General features: G+C 39.1%; 1 protein-coding gene across 1 annotated transcript in view; it reads right to left on the bottom strand.

Moving 5' to 3' along the window:
• The window catches only part of tmtc1 (transmembrane O-mannosyltransferase targeting cadherins 1), a 183,185-nt gene extending 162,084 nt beyond the window's left edge, over window positions 1-21,101 (bottom strand). Inside the window, exon 1 of the mRNA XM_040144424.1 lies at window positions 20,728-21,101. Within this exon, the coding sequence (XP_040000358.1) occupies window positions 20,728-21,023 (296 nt within the window). The 5' untranslated portion in view covers window positions 21,024-21,101. The remainder of the gene's footprint in view (window positions 1-20,727) is intronic.
• Between the last annotated feature and the right edge of the window lie 327 nt (window positions 21,102-21,428).

Genomic DNA, 21,428 nt, shown 5'->3' with positions numbered 1-21,428 from the left:
GGGGTTTTTTAAAGTGAAAGATATTATTGTGTATTTCATAACCGGTTAAGAGGGTTTTTCTCAAATTTCTAGACTGCAGCTCTGTGTGAATTGACACAGGAGGTGCTTTGACAAATTCCAGCCTCTGTCAAATTCTGTGTTGCCTGGTCCAAGGACACACAGGAGGTTTACGTCAACATGTAGCCTAAGCTCCATCTCGCCTTTTAAGGCCTAATGTCAGAACAGAGATAAAGTGATATATGTGGGATGAGCAATTGGAGAGTGAGAAAACTGAATCTGACCATAATTGGTAACGAACCAAAGTTGGGAGTGGGATATCTTGAATATTAAAGGGTTAATTTGCATAAGCCTATATATTTGGAGCAACACCCTGATATTGTTGGAGAATCAGAATTGGAGAATCAGACTCGACTGGACCCTTGCAGGCTTTTTAATTTGACCTCAATGATTCTCTCCCTGCATACTATGTATACCTGATTTTTATAAATAAAGAAAACTCAAAAGGAGAATCAACATGCTTGTGAATCTTTCTTCTCCACTCAAGAGGTTCAAGGTCGTGATATACGACAATATCCAGCCCTATGCAGTCGTCGAGGATGTGGGATTTCAGCACAATTAAATTACTTCAGCTACACTATAGTACCCCCTCTCGCCGACACTTAAGCAACACAGTTATTCCCAAACTCTATGAATAACCATTACGAGGAATTGTCAATGAATTGTCAAACACAGCCTACATAGCTCTTATGGACTGACCTTCAGGGCTACGGAACGTTACCTAACTGTGACTGCCCACTACATCACTTCAGTGAGTGGGAGATAAAAAGTTCTGTTTTGCAGGCACACTACTGTTAATTGAGCCATGTAAGTGAGCATCTCTCTGAAGCACTGACACAAACAGTGACAGACTAGAAAGTGGAGAGGGGCAACAGCACAATCCCTGTCACCACAGACATGCAAAGAATATTGTAAATGAAGTCAATGAAACCGCTGGCCTTGGGATATAGATTGGGTGCTTTGCACACACTGTTGACCTTGCAGCCAAGAATGCAGTCTCACTGAGCCAGGTATCCTGCTTTCTGGGGAGGGTAAGGAAGTTGGTAACCTTTTATCCATCACAGCACTACAGCTGCTCATGCCCTGAAAACCAAGCAGGGGATGCTGGAATTGCCAGTTCACAAACTAAAACATGTTTATGTGGAGCAGCATTCTGCTATCTATTCTGCCCAGATGGACAAGAATGTCAAGAAGAATGTCAAGGACATTGGTGTCTTGACTGACTGAGGCAAAACTGGCAGGGGACCTTGTTAAGATTCTCACACATCTGAAGACTGTGACAACCCTCGTGAGCACAGAGACATCCCTTTCTGTGTCAATGATCACCCCTCTGAAGAAAACGATATTGAAACCTGTGACGCCAAGAGATGAGGACAGCTCCATCATCAAAGATGTCAAGGAAGCCATCACTAAAGACCTGTAAGGCACATACACAAACCCTAATTTTCAGGGCTATCTGCACAGAGCGACTGTGGCTCTGTGCAAGGTTCAAGTCCCTGCCTTACTCAGAGGAAGCCACTCATCATAAAATATACAGTGATATCAACAAACAGATTATGGAAATTGAAGAGCAAATAGTTTTATTGTGATTTTATATTTTATAGAACAAAATTTATTGTAATCTTAACTAATCATCATTATCAAATCTCATAAACCAAAGCATGTTTGTGCCTTTGCATTATTCTCATTTTCCCCACTGCCCAGTAGAGAATAAATTTTGATTTTTTTGCTGCCATGAAAGTGCTTGTTGTTGTTGATATTTTCAAAACTACTAAATATACTATCTGTCATTTTATTCTGCAAGGCCAACCCAGTGAAGCCCAGGTGGCGAGTTTGTCCTCAGCAGACCAAGAGGCGTTTGAGACATCATCTTCTCCACAGAAAAAAACCTGCCATGGCAGAGCTATTTGGAGAGCTCCTTACAACAGATGACAGCACCACCGAGCCTGTTCAGCATCCTACGAGACCAATTATCGGTCAGCCTTTTTAAATCTTCCAATGTATCGGTGTATATGTTTTGTGATATGAGCCGATATGAACACTTTTTGTTTTACAGAACATAATGCAAAAAAAGAAACTTGGAGTAATTCAGATATGATGTTATCACATGGTTTGTCAAGCAGAGCCCGCTCCATCTCCATTGTTTACAATACTCTCTGCACTATCTGCAGCACACGTAGCAGAGTATGCGTTACATCTGAGTAGATGGTGGTGTGGAGTCAAATGGTGTCTTCCTGGTAAGTTGCTAGTAGTAACAAAAATAGTTTGTGAAATACATTGCTGGGAAGTTAATAAACAATATCACCATCATTTTGCCTTTTCAATATACTGAAGGTCTAACATAACCCTGTCCCTTACAGCTGTCATGTCACTCATGCTTATCACATCTGTTTGCTATGTTAGCGAGGTAGCTGGCCAGCTACAGTTTGTCAGCACACTCAGTAACAGAGCAGATTGAAAGGTAAGCCTCAGAGAATCTCTTCCCATTCACTCTGCAGCTCAGAATATAACGGTGTGGAGGTGGATTGAGTCTGTTGAGTGTTGACTTCACGCTAGGTAACGCGTTGTTACCTAGTTAGTGAGATGCAGTGCTGGAAAGTTAATAAACAACATCCCCATCTTTTACTCTCCTCTCCTCGGTCATTCTTATCATACTCATTTTCTACACCAACTAGCTAACTAACCATGTATCTACTTTCAAAGTCTGTCATTTGACTGGAAGCTAACATGTGGGCATTTAAGCCCATTCTGCTTCTATGTTATAACATTAATAGAACTGTAATTAATGGTAAGATTACATATATTCACACCAAACTGTTTAGGTCAGGACTCACATTTTGGTGCACCCTCCAAACCAAATAATTCCAGCAATCGTCGTATTTAAGTGTCCAAACTTAAAAGTCTGTTTTTCAACCAGATAGGTTTTAATTTTCCTCTGAACGTGTATAGTAGAGGCGCCGTTCATCTTTTGACTCTGCAGCAGTGAACCATGAGTTACTGTTTGTAACCATTATACATTATAAACCCAAGAATGTGGATAAACTCATCTTCTTGGAGAAGAACATGAAATTAGAGTGAACAGAGCAGTGCTGTTTTGAAACAGTGTATAGTGTGTTTGGTTTAGGCTGCACTTTATGTTGATGGTCTTAGTCTATAATGTGGCCAGTTTTATATAAAAGCAACAACAGCATTTCTTGTTTGCACTAATTTGAAAACCTATTCTTTTAATCAAGATCTGACAATGGAGAAGTGTTTATGTACCTTCAGTTCTTAGTCAGAATTTTGTTAAGGCAAACAGTTAACTTTTTTTGCCAAATAAATGAAAAGCATGTTTAACAAAAATGTATGGGATCAAACCGAAAACCGTGACCCCAAAACTGAACCATCGAACCGCAAAATTTGTGAACCATTCCCTCCCTATTTTGCATTTCCCGAGGAAAATAATTCCCTGATCCTGCTTTATTACGGAGAAATGTGTTTACAATTTAGCCCATAATGTGCACTTTACAGACTTTTATATTCAGGGAAACAACAGTGTTGTTTACTTGCTGAATGCAAAACAAATTTAAGCTCCCAGGATAAATTCTGAGAAGTGCTTTAAGCACCATTGGTATTTATCTGATGTAAGTGAATCACTAAGAATAAAATCAAATTGAATTGAATTGATTCTAGACTTTGTGAATTGAAACTACAATCGAATAAAATCTGGAGATCAGTGCCAATGTCCAGCCCTGGCCAAGAACAAAGCCTTATTTCATTTTAATGTCAATGGACATCATATAACAATCACTGATAAATAATAGATCAAGTACGTTATTGTAAATAATGATAAATAGTTAAATGTAATGTGGTCCAGATGCCCTGCGGCCCTTTCCCATAAGGTCAGGTCAAATGGTCAATTGGAAGGTGTGCCTGATGAACTAAAGAAATGAAAACACAATGCACATATCATGATGGAGGATAAACACAAGTAAACCAAAAGTCCCCAATAATGACCAACAATGGAATTTTAAGCATTAACCTGTTAATTAAACTCACGCTCTGCAGTCAAACTTTGTTTTAAAACTTAATTTTACATTCTAGCAAAGATCCTATAGTTTTCAATGACTTCAAACGTGTTGCACAACATTTCTATTATATTCCCCCCAAAAAAAACCTGAAAATTTAACTTAGTGTATACAGCCTCAATAAATGGTTGGAACAAGATGATAAAGAAATAACAGCATCTGATACTGTCAGACAGAGTGATATGAGATGATTATTCCTTCCTTAACACTACTGAAAAAAAAAAGGGGGGAAAACTGTATGCAAAAGAGTTTTAATGTTTCTTTGGATGTAAAGTGCACCTCTAGGTCAAGACTTCCTGAGTGAAACAAAACCAAAACAGTGATGGTTGAACAGAACATGACATCACATCTGACCTCCTCTTCACTGATTATAATTAGTTCTAATGGAGTCTTCTGTGAGCCGTCATCCAGTCTATTATGTGATGAAGGAGACTCTGGCCTCCACTACTTTCCTTGAATTCATAATTCAATGAGGATGACTGATAAAACCTGCTTGAGCTTGTAGAGAGAACATTAATCTTCACCATTATCTCACCCTGACCTTGGACGGTGCTGATCTTCCCCCATAGCTGATGCTGAGACGAGTGTGGAACAAGTGAAGGGTTGTGAAGTGAATTTCCCAAAGGGCCTGATGGGGTCCCGGCCAATACACGAAGCGAAGGCTTCAGATGTATTGAAATATCTGATTTGAGACGTTTAGCTGATGTGCTTATTCAGAGAGACTTCCAATCAGAGAGCAGCTCGTTATTCAGTGTCCTGCTCAAGGACATTTTGACAAGAAGCGTCGCTGTCGATGGATAAACATACGAGCTGCTAGAGGAATCTCATCTTTTGTGTGATGGGCTTGTGTAACAACTACTACTACCACTCAAACATGAATAACAATGAGCATGGACCTGCACATCTGCCATAACATTAAAATCTGTTACTGGTTTTACTGTTGTGGCATAATGGTTAATGTAAATATATATACACATATACATACAGACACACATATATACACGTACGTACATACATACATACACACATACACATACATATACGTATATACATATACATATATACACACATACATATCCATATACACATACATACTTACACACATACATATCCATATACACATACATACTTACACACATACATGCATATACATACATATACGTACATACGTACATACACACACACACACACACACATATACATACACACACACACACACGTATACATATATACATACATATATACACACATACATATCCATATACACATACATATATACAGACATACATATCCATATACACATACATATATACAGACATACATATCCATATACACACACATATATATACATGTACACATACATACACATATATATACATATACACATACTTATATACACACATACAGACATATACACACATACACACATATACATACATACATAAACATATATACACACATACACACATATACATACATACATAAACATATATATACATATATACACATACATATCAACACACACATACACACATATGCATACATACATAATATATACATATATACACATACATATCAACACACACATATTCATATACACAGACATATATACACACATATATATACTTATATACACACACACATATACACACACATATATAATACATATATACACACATACATATACACACACACATATATAATACATATATACACACATACATATATAATACATATATACACACACACATATATATACATATACACACATATACACGCATATACACACATATACACCCATATATATACACATGTATACACACATATATATGAATGTATACATATACACACATACACACACATGTACACACATATAAATATATACACACATATAAATATATTCAAATATACATATATACACACATATTCATATATAAACATATACATATATACACACACATATACACATTCCAACAGATCCTTAGTCTCTGCCCTGCTCCATTTATGTCTTGTTCAAGTAGCCCAATTCTCATCAGGGTGTCCTGGTTCCCCAACACCTGACGTGGACCTTGTTGACCCGGACGACGTCCGAGCCAGTATGACTCACGAATTTGGGTTTTCACTCATACTGAGGTAGGCCTGCAGCATCAGCAACTGGAGTACTGGGGGCTGTGACCCACAAATTGGCAGATTCCAGGTCCAACATATGAGGTCTATGTCCAGAACAGCGCAGTCCTAGGAACAGTTAAGATACTGCGCAGAACCCCCAAACTCCCAGGCCTCTGGTAGAGGACCCGAGATTGAGGAAGACACACCACCACCCCACATGAGAGGGGGGTGAGAGGGAGATTTTTGTGTACGTGTGTGTGTATTTGTGTACGCATGCGTAAGTGTCTATGCAGATACATACATATACATATATATATACATACAGTTAGGTGCATGTACCTTTTGTCATTTTAATGCACTGTTGTACTGTACTTCAATATTGTGTATTTCTGTATTATCTCTAGCTACGAGATGGAAAGAAGAGTGCCGTGGAAGCATTGTGTGTCAGATTATGGATTCTACTGAATTCAGTCTTTCTCTGCTGGGGAGAGAACACCAGTGAACAGCTGTCTGCAAATATCAGGATTATGTCATGTCAACACAAACAGTGCAGATGAATTAGTGAGCAGACTTTCACTTTATGCCCTGTCTGTGATCAAAGTAATACTTTTCTTTTAAATATGCATGTGTTGGTTGTTTGGTTGTTTTGCATTTGGCAAGGAAAATAAATCCTTTACCCACAGTTTTAAAACCAGGAAATGTGTTTAAAATTTGGCCTATAATGTGCACTTTGCACACTTTTCTTTCCCTGGTGAAAAAAAGCCTTCACGACACCCAGCCAGCTTGAGGAGGTAGGCATATCATTTTCGAAGTCTACAATCAAGAGACGCCTTCATGTATGTAAATACAGAGTGTTTACCACAAGGTGCAAACCATTTGTAACAATCAGGAACAGAAAGGCCAGATTAGACTCTGCCAGAAAACATCTAAAAAAAGCCTGCCCAGATCTAGAATAAGTTCCTCTGGGCAAGTGAAACCAAGATTATCTTGTACAAGAATGATTAGAAGAGAGGAGTATGGAGAAGGAAAGGAACGGCACATGATCGAAAGCATACCTCATCATCTGTTAAACACGGTGGAGGCGAGGTTATGGCATGGGCATGTATGGTTGTCAATGGAATGGGTCACTAGTGTTTATTGATGATGTGACTGCTCACAGAAGTAGCAGAATTAATTTTTAAGTGTATAGGGCTTTACTATCTGCTCAGATTCAGCCAAATGCTGAAAAACTGACAGGACGAAGCTTCATGTTACAGATGGCTAATGACCCAAAACATTCTGCGAAAGAAACCCAAGAGCGTAAGACAAAGAAATGGAATATTCTTTATCCAAGTATTTAAAATAATCCTCACATTTATAATTGTGTTGGTTTGTCCAATTACTTTTGAACCTCTGAAAATGAGGGACTATGTATAAAAATAGCTGTAATTTCTAAACGGTTAATGCAATATTTTTGTTAAACCCCTTGAATTAAAGATTGAAGTCTACACTTCAATCACATCTTGATGACTTCATTTCAAATCCATTGTGGTGGTGTACAGAGGCAAAATTACGAAAATTGTCGGTGTCCGAATACTTATGCACCTAACTGTAAATATGTATGTACATATGTACATATACAAATATACATACATACACACACACACACACACATATATACATATATACATATACATACACATATATATGAACACATCACCTTTAGTAGTGAAATGTTGCTCAAATGTACTGTATCTATGGTTTTCTGTTCGATTGTGAGCCAGAATAAAAAATAAATAAACATATGTTCCAAAAAAAGAGAGTATCTCCACTTAACAGAGCATCCAGCCTCTTCCATTATGTCCTCCTTAATTATTATATATTGATTATTATATTATTAAGAATTAGTATAATTATTATCTTAATTATAAAGAACAACAACAAAAATACTTTTATATAGTGAAATAAAAAAATACAGACATAAAATATACGCTTGACACAATTATTGGGACAATTTTATTGATTAATTTAGTTCCTCAAACAAAATAAAAAACAGATAAGACTCACTTGTGCTTAATTTTCAGTGTTCACATGACCTGAATTAACCAATGAAAGATGGTTTTACTTTATAAAAAGGGGCTGATTGTTTTGGGTTTCTTTTTCAATGGCAGGAGAGCTTTCTGAGAGCATCAGAAATACTATTATCAAAAAACATAACAATCCCAAAGGCCACAAGGCAGTTGCCAAAGATCTTGAAATCCCTGTTTCAACAGTTCGTAATGTTATCAAGAAGTTTCAGAGTCATAAAACTGTTAAAACACTGTTAGCACATCTAAAGAGCTTCAGGCTGACCTGGAGCAATCCGGAGTGGTGGTTTCAGCCTGTACCATACACTGCACACTGCAGCATATCAGTTTGTTTATAGGTGACATAATGAAGCCCATAAGGAAAAGAACACCCTACCTACAGTTAAACATGGTGGAGGTTCTATCATGCTGTGGGGCTGCTTTGCTGCCTCAGGTATGGGAGACACTGAATGTATCAAAGGAAAGATGACATCAGAAGATTACCCAAGCATTTTAGAGAGAAATGTGTTACCCAGTGTCAGAAAACTGTGTTTGAGGCAAGGGTCCTGGGTCTTTCAGCAGGACAATGACGCAAAGCACACGTGCAACGACATAAAAGAATATTTGAAAAGGAGAAGATGGACTGTTTGAAACTGGCAAGCAATGAGTGCTGACCTAAATCCCATTGAAAAACTTTGGAGACGGCCAAAATTTGCCACTGCAAAAAGGACTCCTGCAAGCTTAAACGATGGAAAAGTGGCACAAACTACTAGCAAACAGATGCAAGAAACTTCTAGATAGCTTCAAGAAACGTTTAGAGGCTCACATTGTTGCCAAAGGTTCTACAACCAAATATTAGTTAAGGGTGCCAATAATTGTGTCTGGGGTTGTGTTTTTATTTTTTCACTATAATGCAAGTTATTTTTTAATTTCGTTCTTCAGTAACCTTGGGCATTTCATTAAAATATTTTGATTATGCAAAATTAGTTGATTTTAGTGAAGGTGTCACTAGAGAAAAGCTCAAGCAGTGACCAAACAAAAAGGAGTTCAACTAATAAGACAAATCAATCAGTGCTTTACCAGCGGGATCTTCTTATAATATTAGCTAGTTACCTCGCTACATCCATGAAAAACAGTGATGTGTTCTTAAGTGGACATTACAGAAATGTTCAGTAAGAGCCAAACTTGGAAGAGTTCTTCCTCTGGCATGCATGAATGGGCATCCTAAATTTCATGGCAATCAGCACATTAAATATTAACACCAAGTGTTTATAATGTTTCCAACACACAAAGGGATGGTGTGAAACACTTGCGATGCACCTCAAATTCTGAGGATATCTGTGGTTTGTTCACTCTGGGTTGGGAGTGAGCTGCTGCCCCAAGTAAAGAGGTTTAATTATCATGGGGTCTTGTTCGGGTGTGAGCATGATTGGTACAGCATCAACAGTAATACGGGCATTGTTTTGGACTGTCATGGTGAAGACGGTGGTGAGGCCCTTACAGGACAGTGGGTCCAATCCCCACCTCCCCTGAGCTTTGGGTAATGACTGAAAGAATAATAATGCGGACACAAACAGTCGAAATGAGTTTCCATTGCAGGGTGGCTATGCTCACCCACGGAGCTTAAAGTTATACCACTGCTCTTTCGAGGCAAAAGGAGCCAGTTGAAGCAGGCATCGGATAAGGATGCTCATGGATGCCTCCTTTTAGAAGTTTTCTGCAAAAGTCCAGGTGGCAGGAGACTAAGGTGCAAGCCCAGAAAATGCTGGAGGTATTGCAAGTCCCATGTGGCCTGGGAACTTCTTGGTATAGCAGTGATTTCTGGCAAAACTTCACCTACTTCCAAGTTGCATGGAGAAGAGAAAAAAAGTCTAGAGGGGTCAAAACTCCATCGACCCTTGTAGTATAAAGAGCAACTGTATTGTACAATCACTGCGTTTTCGCTTGTGGCTTTAACAGGGACTTTGTGGTATGCACCAGAAAAAACTGGATGACATGGCTGGCAAGAAGGGCGTCTGGGCTACCTTGTTTAGCCTGCTGCTACCACAAGGCAAACCTGGAAAAGTGAACAAAAATGGATGGATAAATGGATGGATAGATGGGTGGATGGATGGATTGAAACTAGAGACAGAAGCACTGAAGGAAAGGCCAAAGTTCATGGCAATCTGACCCTATGTTGTTGAGAAATATTTCTCTCCTGTTTGATGAACTGTGGGACAGACACAGTGTCCTCTGTGACAGTTGGGCTGGAAAGGTGAAGGAGTAATAATTGAGCTCTCTGTGCCTCTCCTGGTTAGTGACCATGTAGCAGCAGCACCATGATGACTCTCTGTCTTTTACTCTGATATATTCTCCAGCTGTATGCTGGAGACTGGGCCATAACCCGAAGGAAGGTTGTGAGAATACTAAAATAGACTGTTAATTATTCCAGAGAACATTGCAGCGGTTAACAGCTATGGTAATTTGCCTTACCAAATCCCTGCAAAGTAAAATAGGTTGAATAAAACACTAGGCAAGAGGGGAAGATGACTAAAACAGGGTGAAAATGCTGTAGATAAGCTGTGAATGTGATAAAGAAAAAAGTCTTTCTGAAATAAAAGATAGCAGATAAGTAAATGTCATGGCTTGCAAAATGACAGGAAGTCCCTGACAGGATACTTAAACATTTTTTATGGAACAGATAAACAGAATTTGCGAAATTAAGCTCTCACTTTATCTGAATCAGCTTTTCAAACTCAAAGAGTGTCATCCATCACTTTCTTAACTTCTTCATAATTTCTTAATTTTCATTCTTCATCTCCTGCTCTTGTCTCTTTCTATTATTTCCTCTGTCCATCTCTTCCTCCTCCTTCCCTCCTCATTTAGCAGAAAAGCATCTGTCATCACTTCTTCCTTGCCTGTCTTGTGTCGTCTATCCTTGTGTTACTATTTTAATCACATAGCCTCTTGCTATCTCTCTCTCCCCCCATTTCTTTCTTTCTTTCTCTCTCTATTTCTCCCTTGTTTTCTCACGGCAATCACTGCTCAGTTTGTGGTGCACACCGGGGCCCAGCTATAAAAAGGGCCTCGAGGCTGCATTGTGTGTGTGTATTAACTCTTTCTGTGCGTGTCCTTCACCTTGATAACATACTAAAAGCCCTGCAGTGTTCACTGGCACAGAAAAGACAATAATGGATTACCTGCACATTCCCCATACGTTCAACACAGGGGTGTGTGTGTATGTGTGTGCTTGTGCATCAGGATGTGGGGTGAGTTCTTGCCCATGTGTAAAGCAGACAAAAACACATACAAGTGACCCCCAGGACACCGGTTTTGGATGGGTGCGCCCATCTGTTCCTCTGTATTCATAAAAAGGCTCTCCTCAAATGATAATCACCTCTGATTCATTTCATGCAGAGTACAAGTAAGCCAGAGCTGTCCAGGCTGAGTAAGAAAACAAAGTGAATCCATGTTTGAAATGTTACCAGCTTGCTAACTTGAATGAGTTTCAGACCAGACAAGCTGAAACATCATGACTGGCAAGAGTGTGGATCTGGAAGCATTTCAACAGTACATCCAACTACAGCGCTCTGTTGCTTTGCCCACTTCCTTGTTACTTATTACGCCACACCGTCAACATTCCTGGTATCTTTGCATTCTATGTACATTTAACACAGTTTTTCAAAATGTGAGACAAGCCTCTCCAGTGGGGCATGGGAGAGTTGAAATGCAGGCACAGAGGGAGAGGCAAAAAGGAAAAGATACCGCATGAGGTGTAAGAGTAAGGTACATGCTGGTGCTCTGAAAACAACTACAAATTAGCATCAGTTAGTACACTTTGGCCCACTAACTTGGCCCACTTATCAACACAGTCAGCCTTTAGAGCTGCAGCAGTGACTGTGATACACAGGTACACGTCATGGAGACAATTATGGTGCTTGAAGTAGCAAAATGATTTTGGTGTGTTCAAACAGAAAGCAAAGCGGAGATTGTCTCATTGTATCACCTTAACAAATTTGACCACTGGACAGTATGTGCCTCTGTTTTTGTTTCTGACTGAGTCTTACTCTTTCTGCAATTTCCCTCCAGTCTCTACTTTTTTCCTCTTGTCTCTGTATGTCTGTGATGTTGATTACATAAATCCCTGGGATAAGTGCAAATTTTTTGTTCAAGTTGAAACATCAGCAACTCCCTGGGATGCATCTTAAAGAGTTTGCATCTAATCATGTCTTTTCGTTGACTATGTATTCAATTGCACCACCTCTTAAATTTGCATTGCATTCTGTCTGAACACAAGAGCATTGCAGCCTGAATCTACAGGAGTTAAACCAAAACACTGGTAATATGATGAACAGTAACTCAAGCTGGGCTGACTGGCTGAAGTGACTGACTGTCCACAGCCTCAATGTGTGATTTGTGCAAACTAATGATAGTATGCTACATGTGCCACAAATGGACACCAGAAACATTTCAAGTATAAAGGAGAGTGGTGGAGACAAGGTGAAGCTGAAGGCATCCAAAGCCTCATTAAAATTTGCACCACACATTACAAAGGCAATATAGGCTCATACCACTGTGTAAACATTCACATATGGTAATCTTTAAGATATAGTTGAGATGGTAACAGAATAACGCTATTGGAGAGAGGCTGGGGCGAGTTGGGGGAAGCAGTTGCCTCAGTTTTGTCTAGGGTGTCTCCAAATGAAAACTCACTTTCAAATTTTTGTTTTTGTATTTTTGTATATTTGTAAATTAAAATATGTGTTCATACGTGTTCATATTTTTTCTATTACACACTTGCAACATTAATCTCAAGGGACCTCATCTTATTCTGTTTTCATATTTTTTTATTTTGCTGTACTGACACCTGCAACAAAACAAACTCCTTATAACCATGTAAATGTGAATAAAGCCTGGTTCTGATATCAATTCAAAAACGACTGAATCACTACTTTGGACCTTCTTCAAATCTAAGTATCAAATTCTCACCACATAGGCTTGAAATGTTGGCTCTGAAAAGTTAAAAAACACTCATTTTTGGTAGAGCCTGACCAAAAAATCGACATGGTCAATTTATCAACCTACACTAGCTTATCAGAAATATATTATATCTGTGTATTTTGGCCAATAAGTAACAATAAATTGAAGTCCAGCAATGCCAAAAATATGTCTAAGATCTTTTAGAAATGGTGTCTCCATCCCACAATTTATTTTTACACTTTAAAATGTCCCACACACTAAACATGCTAGTCAAAGTTCTTCAATAGGCTAATTGAAGAGATCCTCTTTGTTTATGTTAAAAAAAAAATATCACCCTACAAGTCCTCCAAATTAAATAACAAAATACACTGTAACTTCCAATTTGATAAACAAATAGAGGTGGTTTCTGATCTGACGCCCCTATTGGTAGGACGACATAATTTGTCAGTCCCTTCAAAACTTTTACAATTGCTGTTTGGCTGGGTCTAGACACAAAAACATCTTGTTTAGGGCATAGGAAAGATTTGAACAACAGCAGCTAAGGGTTAACATTTGTGCTGAGGGTGTATCTCACCAGACATTCCCCACCATGGTATATCAGGGAGGTCTGCCATGTGAACCAGAATCCTTCACATGACAAGTTAATTAAGGTGGTGTGGAGAAGCTGACAACCAAACAGCCCTGGAATCTACAACCCAAAGCACTGAACATTCTCCCCATATGAGCAATAACGCAATGCCTGTCAATCTTGAAAGATCACCTTCTCCTCCACAGTCTGGCAATTACTGTTGCTCTGCCATCTCCAGCACATACTCATCATTAAGTGCTGTTTGTGTGCGTTTATGAGAGCAGATGCTCCTGCAAATCCAAAAGCTACACTGCCCGTTCTCAGGAGAAGCATTAAGCTGCCGATATCTTCTTCAACAACTGTATTACCAGAGGGAGGACTGGCAAGCTGCTGCTTGAGAGGTTATAACAATGCTAGACAATTAGACTGAGTATCATCAAACGATCAAACCATCATGCTACCTGACCAGACACACACCAGGGTTCCTACTCTCAAGGACTTTCAGTTTTATTTATCTTAAGTGGAGAGCGTGCTGATGAAACTCCAGCTGGGGGCACATTATGTCTGTCACAAGTAGGGCTGTAGTCAACCAAAGAAAATCTTGGTCAACTGAAATTGTACCTACCCTTCAACCTATAGATTGGTCACAGGGGAAAAAGAAAAATCTGTACGTTATCTCTAGATTAGCTAAATCGGCCACAGTGCCCTGAGTGCACTCTACCTGGCTAGCCTCTAGCCTTATTAACCTAAATGAATTGTATAACATATAAAACATAAAAAGCTAGTACTTGCTGCATAACATATTGAAATATGCCAGTTCTGATATGTTCACACTCGAAACCTCTAGCGTTAAACACCAAAGTTGTCGGAGCATCCTAACACAGACAAGTTAGCCTACCGTTGGTTCTTGACCTGTGATATGCAAACTGCTATTTGCAAGGTTTATGCTCAACTTTTTGGTCATTAATTTTAACAATTTCAGGCACAATGACAACTTCTTTGACATGTAGTCAATTAGTTTGCAGCCAACTCCGAAGAAATATTCAGTAAATGTTCCGTAAATATTGAATAAGTTAGACCTAGCAGTCTCCATTCGGTCTTCCAGGACTTTTGGTGTTGATGACCTTGCCAGTGCATTCCTTCTTTTTAAGAATGTCCCAAATTGTTGAATTGGTCACTCCTTAAAATTTCTGCCATCTGTCTGATAGGCTTGTTTTGATTTGTTTTTTTCAGCCTAATGCTACCAAATGCAAATTCCACACTTGGGATGAACTCCAGACCTTTTATCTGCTTAATGTGTAATGAAATAATGAGGGAACAGGTCACACCTAGCCATGAATCTGATCAATTGTCCAATTACTTTTGAGCCTCTGAAAATGACTCATTGACTGCAAAGGATTCTCATCCAAGTATTAAAAATAATCCTTATATTTATAATTATGCTGGTTTGTCCAATTACTTTTGAGCCTCTTAAAATGGAGGGACTATGTATAAAAATGGCTTTAATTCCTAAACGGATAATGCAACATTGTGTTCAATCTCTTGAATTAAAGCTGAAAGTCGACACTTCGATCACATCTTGATGGCTTAATTTCAAATCCATCATCGTCGTCGTCTATCGTGGTGCTGAGGCAAAATTTACAAAAAAAAATGTGTCACTGTCCAAATGCTTATGGACCTAACTGTATATATACATACAAAATGCACACATGCACCACTCAGCCACAACACCAAAACCAGCAACCAGTTCCAATGCAATGGCTGATTGGAGCATATACTGTCACCTACATATGCACCAGCCAGCTACAGGATCAAAACTGGCAACCGGTTCCAATGCCGCAGCTAACCGGTGCACATACACACATGCATGATTTATTTTCTCAACCTTCTTCCCTCACAAACTCTGTATTCAAACGGGAGTGGTCAGTTTTATTCTCAGTAGCTCACAGTTCACAGACAGTCACTGAGTCCAAGGACTGGTATAACATAGTGTCACTCTAGCCAAGGGTGATATTTGGGTCCTTAAATACATTTTTGTTTATGCGTCTGTAAGAAATCAGTCTCACTCGGTTTCCCTTCTTTCAGATGTTGTGGTAAACAGGAAGGGGAACTTTGCGTCGTTCCATAATCAGAGGTGGGAACTGTTGGTTTATGCCTAAAGGTTTACCTTTGAGCCCTCTCCTGAGACTTCTGACATATTCACAGTGCTTGAAATGTTCAAACTGAGCAACGATGGGCCTCGACTAACCTAGGTCCAATGGATGCTGCTGAAGCTTGGCAACGATGTGCCTCGGTCTGATGGGTGCTGCTGAAGTTTGGAGTGCATTACCTTATGTTCTCTTTTATCCAATCTGGTGGACTCGGGTGAAGGTAATGTTGTTTAAGGTCTCTTTTAGGATGTGAAGTTTGTTCTTCATTGAGGTTTTAAGTAGTTCCTTTGGATTTTCATGGTCTGCCTGTTGAATTCCATTAAATATGATTGTCTCTCATTTACCTGATTTGGAGGTCCAGCAGTGATTCTCTCAAAAAATGGGCAGTGTTTGTTTCAATCGGGGAGCTTATGTCTCAGGCAGTTTCTGCAGTGTTTGGAAAGTTAAGATATGATCCAAGGAGCGATCTGTTGTTGTCAAACCTTATTTGATACTGTTGCAGTAGAATTTGAATCCAGCCTTGTTTTATTATTATTAGAGTTGATATTAATCCAAGAAAGTTAGTTCGAGAGAAAGTTAGGCAAGTTACTCCATGCCTGGTACTGCGCACACTAAGTTGAGATAATATCTCTTCAACAAACACGAACAGAGCTCAGATCAGTCTGCAGAGTTTTTTTTTTCAGTCTGTCCCTCTCGTAGATGCCAGAGTCAGCTAACCGTGCTGAGTCACAACAGTCCCATAAACTGCAGCAGATCCACATAGACTGTAACTATTAACGTCACAGTTTATGAGACTGTCATCAAAGTGGCTCATATAGCAGCTATCATCTGTTACTTTTTTAACTTAAAATAACCTTTTTGTGAACATTGTAATAACTCGATTTCCAAAAAGCAGACATTTTAATGTGATGCAGCTCTAACTGAACCACTTACAAAAAGGAACCACTGCAGACACGTAACATGTAGTGCAGATGTACATGCTTACTGAGAAAAGGCGCAATGCAAAGATCAACCCCTACTGGGAACCATGAATGTCTGTAATAAAGATTTTACAGTAATCCATCCAATCATTGTCACGATATATTACTAAAAACCAAAACGAATACATCATCAGGGGACCATGAATGTCTGCACAAAATGTGCTGTCAATCCATCATATAGATGCTGAGATATTTCTTTGAATAAGTAAAAATACTGAGCTGCTGGTGCTATTAGAAGAAAAGTTAGAGGATAACCAAAGTCAGGGACCTTGTATGCCTGTACCAAATAGCAATCCAGCTAATGGTTGTTCAGGGTTTCTGCAGTAGTCACCCAATAAATCAAAATCTTTTAAAGATCTTTTTAATACCATATAGAATGTAATTGAATACCTATTTTAACCATCATTCATACCAGTCAAATATCACAGAAAACAAATAGTAAGGCCAAAACTATTTATTAAGTAGATGAATTTATTAACATTTATATCACATTTTTGTCTCTACTTCCCAAATAACAATCATTCCAAGTAACATAATTAACCAATTACAGTAACCTGGACCCATGTATGGATTACTGAACAGGTCTATAGGCCACAGGCTCAGAAGTCAGAGAGCAGATGCTCTCTGTAGTTAAAAGACTACAAAGACAGGCAAAACTATCCCAAAGAGACCCAAAACCACCATAGAGAGATACAAAATGACCACAAAGAGAAGCAAGCAACCACAAAGAGATGCAACCTCTTTCAGTCTGGGGGTCATATATAGTAGGGGTGGGGGCCTTTTACTTGTGTATTGCCAGGGGGCCATTGTCTCATAATGCATCCATGCCTGGACCCAGATAAACAGCAGAACATTGATGGATGGATTAAACTTTAAAAAATATATAATTAATTTGTTTGACACACAGCCAAAAGTTATAACTAATGTTATTGTCTACAACAGGTAAGAAAAAATATTCAAGACCTTTATAAATGAAATTTAAGACTTTTTAATACCTTCACAGGCCTTTTTGTTGTGGTAACTGAATACAGTGTTTTTTAAACCTTTGCGAGACCTGCAGATAAGCTGTTGCTGAGATATTTCCTTCTGAACCAGAAATATAAACCTCTTGTGGCACTAGAGAAAAAGTCTGGGGATTACCAAAATTAGTAGGATTTATTTTCTGGTGACCAAGAAAGTCTGTGCAGTTTTATGGCAATCCATAAGTTTAATTGTTGAGATATTTCAGTTAGGACCAAAGGGGGTGGACCGACCAACCAACACTGCCATCTGTAGAACCGCGCCACAAGCATGGCTAAAAATAACAGATTGTGTTTGAGTCACATGTTTATTAATGTAGTGGACAGTCCAAGCAGGACAAAGTAGAAAACTGATCACAATAAACATTACAAGCCCATGACCCTGACACAGTAAAATGCAATATCATGTGAATTTGAGTATTTACTTTGTGTTTCCTACATTTGTATATTTATTTGTATACGTACTCAAGAGTAGCATGTATGCTCCTTCAAAGATTTTGAGAAAGTTATGGGTATGTTTCATTTTTTTTCTTTTATTTTAAAATATTGTCCTCATGTCCTCAATTTTAAAGTGAGACACTCAGCACTAGAGATCACTCTGATGTCAGAATATAATCTATTAATACAATTCCAATTCAAAACTAATTCCAGCAATTTAGTAGGGCACTGACATAAACTTGGAAGTACTTTAAAAATGCTGAGATATTCTGAGTTTTAGTCATTTTTTGTTAGACCCTGCCTAACAGCCACGTCTTTCAAACTCACCATCCCTAGATTGTAACATAGAATTTCTGTTAAAAAAACTGTACATTGTGCTACAAACTGTACTACTTTTTTTTTTCAAGAGCCTTAACCACACTTGACAGAATTCTTCCACAGCCACAAAATACAGCACATAACAGTTTTCACAAGATATTACTCCTCATGATGACTCAATTTATTTCCATGTGTAAAATCAGTGGAGTGCTCCTTTAAGGTCAGGGGCATCAATGTATGTAACATTTCCATATACAAGCTAACATGCATCTGATGTGTATAACCTTGAGCTGAATATTATCATCATGTGTGATTTGACTGGAATTTTTCATATAATAGCCTGCTCACTTATTTTCTTACCCACAGTATGTGTGTGGTTTTTAAGAGTACTTGCATTTAATCATTACCATTACTAATAGTGAAGCATCATAACTTATTAAAGGTCTAGAACATACTTCTGCTGAAAATCAAAAACAGGTAAATTTTGCAAAGCTTCACTTACAGCGGCCCCATCACCTCAGACTTGAATTCCAATGCATTATGATATACAGTATTATAGTATGTTCTTACGCAGTTATAATGTACCTATGATTTAAAATGTGAGATAGTGTCATGTTATATCTCTCTACGTGGGTCAGTACATCATGTAAAGGAGCCATCGTGTTACTGATACACACAAGGCCAAGGTGGCAGCAAAGACTGAGTTGGCAGCCTGCCATGACTGAATGCATATAACTGATGATGAAAACCCTAAATTAATAGTAACATTAGTCCAAAAAACTGTATTTAAGGCTACAGTATGTACATTTTTAAAAAATATTTCTAGTTGAAATATGCTCCAAAACAAAGGCTTCTGCCACCCAGACTCGTTGAATGGCTTGGCAGAAGTGTATAGATCTTCCCTGCTAAAGGTTCTGTATGTCTGATTCAGGACCATAATTATGGACACCACCACTTTATTGTCTGTTGATATCTAAACCTATCTGAGACTTTTGTGTAAGGCATTACACTCTAAAACTGTATCCTCAATTAAAAGAAAAAAGAGAACTGAATCTTGGAGCAACAGACTTTTTTGGCTCACACAAGCCCATTTTCGCATCATCAAGTCTCAGTTTGGACATTTCCCTCATTTAGGAACACTGTTTGGGCTGCCCTCTTTTTCTCATGCAATCACTGCAACACAGTATCATTTTTAACACAATCCCACCCTGTTCTGGATGCTCGCCTGGTTCCTCCAACACAATCCAGCCCCAAATTGAGCACAGCCAACTTGGCCTCCTGGAGCACAGTGTGCTGTATAACAGCCCATGTTTTCCCATCCTTAACCAATGTTTCCACAACTTTAAAATCACCTCTTTATATCTTAACCCATGCTGCACACATCCAACTCCCTTGCCATGAATCTGAAAATCCTAGAAAGCTGAGCAACAAGTTCCACATAAACCTCTTCTCTGTGTGTATTTCTGGCTCAGTGTCATTTGAATTCCTTCAATCCCTAAACCTGAATTTGCAACAAACTGGGCAGGACGGCTCTGATGTGCTGGGACAGGTTCGATGTGCAGTTGGCCAGCCAAGCTGCTCTCCTTGATCTAACTCATAATATAAATATTTATAATGGGAACAGAGACATGAACAAGAACAGAATGGAAAGCAAGTATGGCGGAATCGCTATGATATTCCTATCATACTGAGTTTCAGTACGTCTGTGGTGAGTTTATAGTGAAAATAACACATTTGATGGTACTTTCTATCTCATAGGACGACGCTATAATAATCCAATAAGGTGTAATAGTAGGAAATGTTTAGCTTGAATCAGTCTAAAGTTGGCTGTGCGGCTGCAACAGCTGTATGACGTCAGCCTCAATTGCGTGTTTATACAGTTTTCACGCGACTGTCAACAACTGGATTCTCACCTCGGGTTACTAATAACAGTGCGGTTAAACTAGCAGAACGTGTTCACTTCAGAGTCTCCTGGTGAGGTGAAAAAAGCAGAGTTGAGAAAGCATGGAGAACTTACTTGAAGGTGAGGATGCACAGCGGTCTGTAGGACTTGTGGCTCGTATTGTCCGCCATCCTCTTGCCCCAGAAGTCGTTGCTGAAGATGTTTCTAAGGCTGGAGCCCGGTCGGACGTCCGGGTTGTTGATGATAGCCCACACATCGTCGTGTACCAACTCCCCGCGGAGAGAGTTGCTGTAGCACAGGGCACACAGGGCGGCCAGCACGGCGTAGCGACCAGCAGCCCACACCGCCTCCGGCCGTGCGGTTACCCGCGGCTGCTGGCGGACTTTCTTTTCCCGCCCCGGTGCTGTCATGTCGGCCCTGGCTTCTCCCGCGGCTCCGCAAGGCTGAGGATGAAGCTGGGAGAACCGGAGGACACGTCCATTCCGCCTGGCAGGTAGCGGGTGTGTGTGCTGTGGACTGCTGGGACGGTGTGGATGTGTTGTGCTGCCTTCACATACGGTCGGGAATGTCGAAATTCGGGCTTGCAGAAGAGTGCCGGTGTCTTAGGCTACGTTCTACTTGTCATTGTGTCCTTTCTAGGCGAATGTAAAATTTGATATTTTTTAGTATTTTTTGTTTTTTATATCGATTAGGCTTCTATTTAAACATCATGTGGTTTAGTGAACAATTGATTGGATAAATTTTATGGTATTTATTATTTAACATTGCCATTTTCTTGGTCTTAAAATAGAAGCCTAATGTGTGTGATAGTTTAT

This window comes from Xiphias gladius, chromosome 2 (genome assembly GCF_016859285.1).
Source record: "Xiphias gladius isolate SHS-SW01 ecotype Sanya breed wild chromosome 2, ASM1685928v1, whole genome shotgun sequence".
In the NCBI taxonomy this organism is placed as follows: domain Eukaryota; kingdom Metazoa; phylum Chordata; class Actinopteri; order Istiophoriformes; family Xiphiidae; genus Xiphias; species Xiphias gladius.
This window is presented reverse-complemented; position numbering and strand designations above follow the sequence as displayed.